This window comes from Condylostylus longicornis, unplaced genomic scaffold (genome assembly GCF_029603195.1).
Source record: "Condylostylus longicornis isolate FDR11 unplaced genomic scaffold, ASM2960319v2 ptg000031l, whole genome shotgun sequence".
Classification (NCBI taxonomy): domain Eukaryota; kingdom Metazoa; phylum Arthropoda; class Insecta; order Diptera; family Dolichopodidae; genus Condylostylus; species Condylostylus longicornis.
This window is the reverse complement of record NW_026578000.1, coordinates 9,837,824-9,850,724: the sequence shown is the minus strand read 5'-3', so window position 1 is coordinate 9,850,724 and position 12,901 is coordinate 9,837,824. Positions and strand designations below refer to the sequence as shown.

Sequence of the window (12,901 nt, the reverse complement as noted above, 5' to 3'; positions counted from 1 at the left end):
TCTTAAACTTATATTATTTTGCCTTAATATTCTGAGTTATACATTATATTGATCACTATATTTATTTTTAAAAACAATTTAAAAAACGCCGTCGGGTAACATATACAAATTTTAATGTATGATTTTTACCCAAAAGTTCTTCATTGCATAAAATATCAATCTAAAAAATAAATAATTATTTGAAATTTCACAAATATTTCAAAATATTAGGCAAAACAGAATATGTCAATTCTCAATTATATTAATTTTCAAAGAGCCCTTAAATTTATTTTAACTAAAATAAAACTTGACAATAAATTTAAATGCGTACATATATATATTCGCGATTTTCTGCACAAAGTGCTAATTTTAATTCACATACTTTCACGTTTTCAAGGTCTCAAATCATTGGTCATTGAGATTTGTTATGCCTATTTTGATATTGAAAAAGATTTATACCTCTCTATATTTTTCTATTCCATTTAAAACTTTTTTTTGCTAAAAATTTCTTTAAATGAGTGATAGTTGATTGAGAACTACACCTAGAAAACCTTCATTGCAAATTTTTTAAATTGTTACTACTACACTCTAAACAAACATTAACTAGCTCATCTAAACTATGATAGCCGGATTCAGCATGTGCTTCATTAACCTTGTCATCATCATCTTCATGATTCTGTAGTAAATCTTTTGGACAAGCTATATTACGACTTCTATAAAAATCTCTTTCCCTCTTCATTTCATCTAAAAAGAAATATTTCTTTTCAAAAAGTTCATATTAAAATGCAAAATATATCAACGCACTTTCTTGCAGATTCGGTACTAGTTTATATACTTAATACAAAAACTTATATATTGCAATGGATGTGACTGATGAATAACATTCTCGCATGTCGGACAAGTTTTCTTTTCTTCCAAGTGTTTTACTAAACAACTTTTGCAAACTAAAATTATGTTGTGTGTTTAATTTTTTCAATAAAAACTTTGTTTTGAAAAATATTCAATTCAAATTCCCGATATATAAAATTAAATACTCTCGAGACTTACATGTATGTAAACATTCAATGACTGTGGTTGCATCAATGAAGTAGCCTCCACATATTTTGCAAGTTATATGAGTGTTTAAAGTACGTAATCTTATTCTTCTTTCCATATTAATATTTCATATATGATTTCCCTCTTCTTCTTGAACAATTTGTTAAGCGCAGTTGCTCAGTTTAATTTTTTCAATCAAAAAGTGTTTTTGCCGCTAAAAAATTTCCTTCCCGCTTAAGTAAATCCATCAAATCTTCATAATATAATCTAATAAGTTTTTTTTCCAATATGACGTGCAGCGCTCAGCGCTATCTATTGTCAAGTATTGATATTCACACCTGGAGAATTTGTATCATAATCAATACCAACTATAAAATATATGTTTTGAGTATAATCAGTTTAATAATTTGGGCCATATTTTTTAACGCTTTCATATATAATACTGCGTTTTTACTTTACAACATGTGTCTAAACTGAACACTAAAATAAAAAAATTTTGACATACTAAATCTTCTGTCAACAAATTATAAACATGTTCTAATAATTTTATTTGCAACATGTTTATATTTGCGCGGTTTCGTGTCAAACCAAATGTATGTGTTAAACACATTTCATATTGATTTTTTTTCTTCAAATTTTATTTTACTGATCGTTTAGTGTATATGTATGTGTTTATCTACATATTCACTAAATGACCAACAAATTTAAGCTATAAATTAGACACGTCCATATGTATTTTATTTGCATACATATCCATTTTAAAAAACAAAAGGGATTTCATACTTAAAAAGCTTTTAAAATATGTAAGTTTTACAATTTTAATGCCTTTATTACATTCACACTTATGTATGTGTACGTATTCTAACTTTTTATTAATATTTTCCCATATTTTTTAGTGAGGTATAAACGACCACAAAATAAATGCACACAAAGTAATTTATGTTTATGTAGCTGTCAATAAAAAAGCAAAGTATAATAAATTGTAAGAATCATAGAATCCAAGCACAAACATAGTCTGTTAGATTCAAATAAAATACATATGGATTGGTTTTATAATAATTATACTAAAAAAAAACAAGTAAAGTTTTCGAAAAAATTGGCAAAATAATATAAAAAATTAAAATTCCAAAATTAGAACGAAAGCACGAAAAAAATCTTCCTTAAATTACTCACATTTTGAAAGATATAAAAATTGGAAGCGTACTAACCCGTTTCATCATTCAAAAAATTTGCATTTTTATTTTTCAAAATGAAAACATTATTATTTGCAAATAAAAATTTTGTTTTTTTAAGCTTTATGTTTAATATTATAAAATATAAATTGTAAAACTAAACGAAATTAATGTAATTTTTTTTATTTTCAAGTGATTATTAAAAAACTTAATTTAAAATGCTACTATTGGTACAAAAATAATTGATTAAAACACGAGTATCTGAGGAATCACCCCACGAATGCTTTAACACCAGTTACGGACCACTTTGTACATTAAATTCATTAATATACATGAATATATCTTAAACTTATATTATTTTGCCTTAATATTCTGAGTTATACATTATATTGATCACTATATTTATTTTTAAAAACAATTTAAAAAACGCCGTCGGGTAACATATACAAATTTTAATGTATGATTTTTACCCAAAAGTTCTTCATTGCATAAAATATCAATCTAAAAAATAAATAATTATTTGAAATTTCACAAATATTTCAAAATATTAGGCAAAACAGAATATGTCAATTCTCAATTATATTAATTTTCAAAGAGCCCTTAAATTTATTTTAACTAAAATAAAACTTGACAATAAATTTAAATGCGTACATATATATATTCGCGATTTTCTGCACAAAGTGCTAATTTTAATTCACATACTTTCACGTTTTCAAGGTCTCAAATCATTGGTCATTGAGATTTGTTATGCCTATTTTGATATTGAAAAAGATTTATACCTCTCTATATTTTTCTATTCCATTTAAAACTTTTTTTTGCTAAAAATTTCTTTAAATGAGTGATAGTTGATTGAGAACTACACCTAGAAAACCTTCATTGCAAATTTTTTAAATTGTTACTACTACACTCTAAACAAACATTAACTAGCTCATCTAAACTATGATAGCCGGATTCAGCATGTGCTTCATTAACCTTGTCATCATCATCTTCATGATTCTGTAGTAAATCTTTTGGACAAGCTATATTACGACTTCTATAAAAATCTCTTTCCCTCTTCATTTCATCTAAAAAGAAATATTTCTTTTCAAAAAGTTCATATTAAAATGCAAAATATATCAACGCACTTTCTTGCAGATTCGGTACTAGTTTATATACTTAATACAAAAACTTATATATTGCAATGGATGTGACTGATGAATAACATTCTCGCATGTCGGACAAGTTTTCTTTTCTTCCAAGTGTTTTACTAAACAACTTTTGCAAACTAAAATTATGTTGTGTGTTTAATTTTTTCAATAAAAACTTTGTTTTGAAAAATATTCAATTCAAATTCCCGATATATAAAATTAAATACTCTCGAGACTTACATGTATGTAAACATTCAGTGACTGTGGTTGCATCAATGAAGTAGCCTCCACATATTTTGCAAGTTATATGAGTGTTTAAAGTACGTAATCTTATTCTTCTTTCCATATTAATATTTCATATATGATTTCCCTCTTCTTCTTGAACAATTTGTTAAGCGCCGTTGCTCAGCTTAAATTTTTCTTTCCGTTTTCTTCTAAATGTTTATAAAGACGAACCAATTTGGCAGGTTTTCCAAATTTTTCTCTCTTAAATTATGTGAAACCACATATATTTGTTTTACGTTTTATTATTTTGGTGAAATTTAAAATCTAAAATATTTACGGACTTAATTTCCCTGTTCACAATCATGATCTCTCTCTTATTATGTAGCTTCTAAAACATGTTTAAAATATAAAAAAGTATGTTGAATTCAAAATATATGAATTTTCAAAAAAAGCAAATTCAATGAAAAAGTGTTTTTGCCGCTAAAAAATTACAAAAATTGGTTAAAAAAATTTTTATTCCATAACAATTTCAGTATTTAGACGATATCTACTACAATTTCATATCGAAACATAAGACTATAAATTTTACTTTACAATATATGTCCGCACTGAACACTAAAATAAAAAAATTTTGACATACTAAATCTTCTGTCAAGAAATTATAAACATGTTCTAATTATTTTATTTGCAACATGTTTATATTTGCGCGGTTTCGTGTCAAACCAAATGTATGTGTTAAACACATTTCATATTGATTTTTTTTCTTCAAATTTTATTTTACTGATCGTTTAGTGTATATGTATGTGTTTATCTACATATTCACTAAATGACCAACAAATTTAAGCTATAAATTAGACACGTCCATATGTATTTTATTTGCATACATATCCATTTTAAAAAACAAAAGGGATTTCATACTTAAAAAGCTTTTAAAATATGTAAGTTTTACAATTTTAATGCCTTTATTACATTCACACTTATGTATGTGTACGTATTCTAACTTTTTATTAATATTTTCCCATATTTTTTAGTGAGGTATAAACGACCACAAAATAAATGCACACAAAGTAATTTATGTTTATGTAGCTGTCAATAAAAAAGCAAAGTATAATAAATTGTAAGAATCATAGAATCCAAGCACAAACATAGTCTGTTAGATTCAAATAAAATACATATGGATTGGTTTTATAATAATTATACTAAAAAAAAACAAGTAAAGTTTTCGAAAAAATTGGCAAAATAATATAAAAAATTAAAATTCCAAAATTAGAACGAAAGCACGAAAAAAATCTTCCTTAAATTACTCACATTTTGAAAGATATAAAAATTGGAAACGTACTAACCCGTTTCATCATTCAAAAAATTTGCATTTTTATTTTTCAAAATGAAAACATTATTATTTGCAAATAAAAATTTTGTTTTTTTAAGCTTTATGTTTAATATTATAAAATATAAATTGTAAAACTAAACGAAATTAATGTAATTTTTTTTATTTTCAAGTGATTATTAAAAAACTTAATTTAAAATGCTACTATTGGTACAAAAATAATTGATTAAAACACGAGTATCTGAGGAATCACCCCACGAATGCTTTAACACCAGTTACGGACCACTTTGTACATTAAATTCATTAATATACATGAATATATCTTAAACTTATATTATTTTGCCTTAATATTCTGAGTTATACATTATATTGATCACTATATTTATTTTTAAAAACAATTTAAAAAACGCCGTCGGGTAACATATACAAATTTTAATGTATGATTTTTACCCAAAAGTTCTTCATTGCATAAAATATCAATCTAAAAAATAAATAATTATTTGAAATTTCACAAATATTTCAAAATATTAGGCAAAACAGAATATGTCAATTCTCAATTATATTAATTTTCAAAGAGCCCTTAAATTTATTTTAACTAAAATAAAACTTGACAATAAATTTAAATGCGTACATATATATATTCGCGATTTTCTGCACAAAGTGCTAATTTTAATTCACATACTTTCACGTTTTCAAGGTCTCAAATCATTGGTCATTGAGATTTGTTATGCCTATTTTGATATTGAAAAAGATTTATACCTCTCTATATTTTTCTATTCCATTTAAAACTTTTTTTTGCTAAAAATTTCTTTAAATGAGTGATAGTTGATTGAGAACTACACCTAGAAAACCTTCATTGCAAATTTTTTAAATTGTTACTACTACACTCTAAACAAACATTAACTAGCTCATCTAAACTATGATAGCCGGATTCAGCATGTGCTTCATTAACCTTGTCATCATCATCTTCATGATTCTGTAGTAAATCTTTTGGACAAGCTATATTACGACTTCTATAAAAATCTCTTTCCCTCTTCATTTCATCTAAAAAGAAATATTTCTTTTCAAAAAGTTCATATTAAAATGCAAAATATATCAACGCACTTTCTTGCAGATTCGGTACTAGTTTATATACTTAATACAAAAACTTATATATTGCAATGGATGTGACTGATGAATAACATTCTCGCATGTCGGACAAGTTTTCTTTTCTTCCAAGTGTTTTACTAAACAACTTTTGCAAACTAAAATTATGTTGTGTGTTTAATTTTTTCAATAAAAACTTTGTTTTGAAAAATATTCAATTCAAATTCCCGATATATAAAATTAAATACTCTCGAGACTTACATGTATGTAAACATTCAGTGACTGTGGTTGCATCAATGAAGTAGCCTCCACATATTTTGCAAGTTATATGAGTGTTTAAAGTACGTAATCTTATTCTTCTTTCCATATTAATATTTCATATATGATTTCCCTCTTCTTCTTGAACAATTTGTTAAGCGCAGTTGCTCAGTTTAATTTTTTCAATCAAAAAGTGTTTTTGCCGCTAAAAAATTTCCTTCCCGCTTAAGTAAATCCATCAAATCTTCATAATATAATCTAATAAGTTTTTTTTCCAATATGACGTGCAGCGCTCAGCGCTATCTATTGTCAAGTATTGATATTCACACCTGGAGAATTTGTATCATAATCAATACCAACTATAAAATATATGTTTTGAGTATAATCAGTTTAATAATTTGGGCCATATTTTTTAACGCTTTCATATATAATACTGCGTTTTTACTTTACAACATGTGTCTAAACTGAACACTAAAATAAAAAAATTTTGACATACTAAATCTTCTGTCAACAAATTATAAACATGTTCTAATAATTTTATTTGCAACATGTTTATATTTGCGCGGTTTCGTGTCAAACCAAATGTATGTGTTAAACACATTTCATATTGATTTTTTTTCTTCAAATTTTATTTTACTGATCGTTTAGTGTATATGTATGTGTTTATCTACATATTCACTAAATGACCAACAAATTTAAGCTATAAATTAGACACGTCCATATGTATTTTATTTGCATACATATCCATTTTAAAAAACAAAAGGGATTTCATACTTAAAAAGCTTTTAAAATATGTAAGTTTTACAATTTTAATGCCTTTATTACATTCACACTTATGTATGTGTACGTATTCTAACTTTTTATTAATATTTTCCCATATTTTTTAGTGAGGTATAAACGACCACAAAATAAATGCACACAAAGTAATTTATGTTTATGTAGCTGTCAATAAAAAAGCAAAGTATAATAAATTGTAAGAATCATAGAATCCAAGCACAAACATAGTCTGTTAGATTCAAATAAAATACATATGGATTGGTTTTATAATAATTATACTAAAAAAAAACAAGTAAAGTTTTCGAAAAAATTGGCAAAATAATATAAAAAATTAAAATTCCAAAATTAGAACGAAAGCACGAAAAAAATCTTCCTTAAATTACTCACATTTTGAAAGATATAAAAATTGGAAGCGTACTAACCCGTTTCATCATTCAAAAAATTTGCATTTTTATTTTTCAAAATGAAAACATTATTATTTGCAAATAAAAATTTTGTTTTTTTAAGCTTTATGTTTAATATTATAAAATATAAATTGTAAAACTAAACGAAATTAATGTAATTTTTTTTATTTTCAAGTGATTATTAAAAAACTTAATTTAAAATGCTACTATTGGTACAAAAATAATTGATTAAAACACGAGTATCTGAGGAATCACCCCACGAATGCTTTAACACCAGTTACGGACCACTTTGTACATTAAATTCATTAATATACATGAATATATCTTAAACTTATATTATTTTGCCTTAATATTCTGAGTTATACATTATATTGATCACTATATTTATTTTTAAAAACAATTTAAAAAACGCCGTCGGGTAACATATACAAATTTTAATGTATGATTTTTACCCAAAAGTTCTTCATTGCATAAAATATCAATCTAAAAAATAAATAATTATTTGAAATTTCACAAATATTTCAAAATATTAGGCAAAACAGAATATGTCAATTCTCAATTATATTAATTTTCAAAGAGCCCTTAAATTTATTTTAACTAAAATAAAACTTGACAATAAATTTAAATGCGTACATATATATATTCGCGATTTTCTGCACAAAGTGCTAATTTTAATTCACATACTTTCACGTTTTCAAGGTCTCAAATCATTGGTCATTGAGATTTGTTATGCCTATTTTGATATTGAAAAAGATTTATACCTCTCTATATTTTTCTATTCCATTTAAAACTTTTTTTTGCTAAAAATTTCTTTAAATGAGTGATAGTTGATTGAGAACTACACCTAGAAAACCTTCATTGCAAATTTTTTAAATTGTTACTACTACACTCTAAACAAACATTAACTAGCTCATCTAAACTATGATAGCCGGATTCAGCATGTGCTTCATTAACCTTGTCATCATCATCTTCATGATTCTGTAGTAAATCTTTTGGACAAGCTATATTACGACTTCTATAAAAATCTCTTTCCCTCTTCATTTCATCTAAAAAGAAATATTTCTTTTCAAAAAGTTCATATTAAAATGCAAAATATATCAACGCACTTTCTTGCAGATTCGGTACTAGTTTATATACTTAATACAAAAACTTATATATTGCAATGGATGTGACTGATGAATAACATTCTCGCATGTCGGACAAGTTTTCTTTTCTTCCAAGTGTTTTACTAAACAACTTTTGCAAACTAAAATTATGTTGTGTGTTTAATTTTTTCAATAAAAACTTTGTTTTGAAAAATATTCAATTCAAATTCCCGATATATAAAATTAAATACTCTCGAGACTTACATGTATGTAAACATTCAATGACTGTGGTTGCATCAATGAAGTAGCCTCCACATATTTTGCAAGTTATATGAGTGTTTAAAGTACGTAATCTTATTCTTCTTTCCATATTAATATTTCATATATGATTTCCCTCTTCTTCTTGAACAATTTGTTAAGCGCAGTTGCTCAGTTTAATTTTTTCAATCAAAAAGTGTTTTTGCCGCTAAAAAATTTCCTTCCCGCTTAAGTAAATCCATCAAATCTTCATAATATAATCTAATAAGTTTTTTTTCCAATATGACGTGCAGCGCTCAGCGCTATCTATTGTCAAGTATTGATATTCACACCTGGAGAATTTGTATCATAATCAATACCAACTATAAAATATATGTTTTGAGTATAATCAGTTTAATAATTTGGGCCATATTTTTTAACGCTTTCATATATAATACTGCGTTTTTACTTTACAACATGTGTCTAAACTGAACACTAAAATAAAAAAATTTTGACATACTAAATCTTCTGTCAACAAATTATAAACATGTTCTAATAATTTTATTTGCAACATGTTTATATTTGCGCGGTTTCGTGTCAAACCAAATGTATGTGTTAAACACATTTCATATTGATTTTTTTTCTTCAAATTTTATTTTACTGATCGTTTAGTGTATATGTATGTGTTTATCTACATATTCACTAAATGACCAACAAATTTAAGCTATAAATTAGACACGTCCATATGTATTTTATTTGCATACATATCCATTTTAAAAAACAAAAGGGATTTCATACTTAAAAAGCTTTTAAAATATGTAAGTTTTACAATTTTAATGCCTTTATTACATTCACACTTATGTATGTGTACGTATTCTAACTTTTTATTAATATTTTCCCATATTTTTTAGTGAGGTATAAACGACCACAAAATAAATGCACACAAAGTAATTTATGTTTATGTAGCTGTCAATAAAAAAGCAAAGTATAATAAATTGTAAGAATCATAGAATCCAAGCACAAACATAGTCTGTTAGATTCAAATAAAATACATATGGATTGGTTTTATAATAATTATACTAAAAAAAAACAAGTAAAGTTTTCGAAAAAATTGGCAAAATAATATAAAAAATTAAAATTCCAAAATTAGAACGAAAGCACGAAAAAAATCTTCCTTAAATTACTCACATTTTGAAAGATATAAAAATTGGAAGCGTACTAACCCGTTTCATCATTCAAAAAATTTGCATTTTTATTTTTCAAAATGAAAACATTATTATTTGCAAATAAAAATTTTGTTTTTTTAAGCTTTATGTTTAATATTATAAAATATAAATTGTAAAACTAAACGAAATTAATGTAATTTTTTTTATTTTCAAGTGATTATTAAAAAACTTAATTTAAAATGCTACTATTGGTACAAAAATAATTGATTAAAACACGAGTATCTGAGGAATCACCCCACGAATGCTTTAACACCAGTTACGGACCACTTTGTACATTAAATTCATTAATATACATGAATATATCTTAAACTTATATTATTTTGCCTTAATATTCTGAGTTATACATTATATTGATCACTATATTTATTTTTAAAAACAATTTAAAAAACGCCGTCGGGTAACATATACAAATTTTAATGTATGATTTTTACCCAAAAGTTCTTCATTGCATAAAATATCAATCTAAAAAATAAATAATTATTTGAAATTTCACAAATATTTCAAAATATTAGGCAAAACAGAATATGTCAATTCTCAATTATATTAATTTTCAAAGAGCCCTTAAATTTATTTTAACTAAAATAAAACTTGACAATAAATTTAAATGCGTACATATATATATTCGCGATTTTCTGCACAAAGTGCTAATTTTAATTCACATACTTTCACGTTTTCAAGGTCTCAAATCATTGGTCATTGAGATTTGTTATGCCTATTTTGATATTGAAAAAGATTTATACCTCTCTATATTTTTCTATTCCATTTAAAACTTTTTTTTGCTAAAAATTTCTTTAAATGAGTGATAGTTGATTGAGAACTACACCTAGAAAACCTTCATTGCAAATTTTTTAAATTGTTACTACTACACTCTAAACAAACATTAACTAGCTCATCTAAACTATGATAGCCGGATTCAGCATGTGCTTCATTAACCTTGTCATCATCATCTTCATGATTCTGTAGTAAATCTTTTGGACAAGCTATATTACGACTTCTATAAAAATCTCTTTCCCTCTTCATTTCATCTAAAAAGAAATATTTCTTTTCAAAAAGTTCATATTAAAATGCAAAATATATCAACGCACTTTCTTGCAGATTCGGTACTAGTTTATATACTTAATACAAAAACTTATATATTGCAATGGATGTGACTGATGAATAACATTCTCGCATGTCGGACAAGTTTTCTTTTCTTCCAAGTGTTTTACTAAACAACTTTTGCAAACTAAAATTATGTTGTGTGTTTAATTTTTTCAATAAAAACTTTGTTTTGAAAAATATTCAATTCAAATTCCCGATATATAAAATTAAATACTCTCGAGACTTACATGTATGTAAACATTCAGTGACTGTGGTTGCATCAATGAAGTAGCCTCCACATATTTTGCAAGTTATATGAGTGTTTAAAGTACGTAATCTTATTCTTCTTTCCATATTAATATTTCATATATGATTTCCCTCTTCTTCTTGAACAATTTGTTAAGCGCCGTTGCTCAGCTTAAATTTTTCTTTCCGTTTTCTTCTAAATGTTTATAAAGACGAACCAATTTGGCAGGTTTTCCAAATTTTTCTCTCTTAAATTATGTGAAACCACATATATTTGTTTTACGTTTTATTATTTTGGTGAAATTTAAAATCTAAAATATTTACGGACTTAATTTCCCTGTTCACAATCATGATCTCTCTCTTATTATGTAGCTTCTAAAACATGTTTAAAATATAAAAAAGTATGTTGAATTCAAAATATATGAATTTTCAAAAAAAGCAAATTCAATGAAAAAGTGTTTTTGCCGCTAAAAAATTACAAAAATTGGTTAAAAAAATTTTTATTCCATAACAATTTCAGTATTTAGACGATATCTACTACAATTTCATATCGAAACATAAGACTATAAATTTTACTTTACAATATATGTCCGCACTGAACACTAAAATAAAAAAATTTTGACATACTAAATCTTCTGTCAAGAAATTATAAACATGTTCTAATTATTTTATTTGCAACATGTTTATATTTGCGCGGTTTCGTGTCAAACCAAATGTATGTGTTAAACACATTTCATATTGATTTTTTTTCTTCAAATTTTATTTTACTGATCGTTTAGTGTATATGTATGTGTTTATCTACATATTCACTAAATGACCAACAAATTTAAGCTATAAATTAGACACGTCCATATGTATTTTATTTGCATACATATCCATTTTAAAAAACAAAAGGGATTTCATACTTAAAAAGCTTTTAAAATATGTAAGTTTTACAATTTTAATGCCTTTATTACATTCACACTTATGTATGTGTACGTATTCTAACTTTTTATTAATATTTTCCCATATTTTTTAGTGAGGTATAAACGACCACAAAATAAATGCACACAAAGTAATTTATGTTTATGTAGCTGTCAATAAAAAAGCAAAGTATAATAAATTGTAAGAATCATAGAATCCAAGCACAAACATAGTCTGTTAGATTCAAATAAAATACATATGGATTGGTTTTATAATAATTATACTAAAAAAAAACAAGTAAAGTTTTCGAAAAAATTGGCAAAATAATATAAAAAATTAAAATTCCAAAATTAGAACGAAAGCACGAAAAAAATCTTCCTTAAATTACTCACATTTTGAAAGATATAAAAATTGGAAACGTACTAACCCGTTTCATCATTCAAAAAATTTGCATTTTTATTTTTCAAAATGAAAACATTATTATTTGCAAATAAAAATTTTGTTTTTTTAAGCTTTATGTTTAATATTATAAAATATAAATTGTAAAACTAAACGAAATTAATGTAATTTTTTTTATTTTCAAGTGATTATTAAAAAACTTAATTTAAAATGCTACTATTGGTACAAAAATAATTGATTAAAACACGAGTATCTGAGGAATCACCCCACGAATGCTTTAACACCAGTTACGGACCACTTTGTACATTAAATTCATTAATATACATGAATATATC

General features: G+C 25.0%; 1 protein-coding gene across 1 annotated transcript; it reads right to left on the bottom strand.

Moving 5' to 3' along the window:
- Window positions 1-8,245: 8,245 nt before the first annotated feature.
- Window positions 8,246-8,845, bottom strand: LOC129608463 (polycomb group RING finger protein 3-like). Its single transcript, XM_055519957.1, has 3 exons — window positions 8,740-8,845; window positions 8,535-8,636; window positions 8,246-8,436 (listed from the first exon to the last, which is right to left on the bottom strand). Exons 1-3 carry the CDS (start codon window positions 8,843-8,845, stop codon window positions 8,246-8,248), a joined length of 399 nt encoding a protein of 132 aa, XP_055375932.1.
- Between the last annotated feature and the right edge of the window lie 4,056 nt (window positions 8,846-12,901).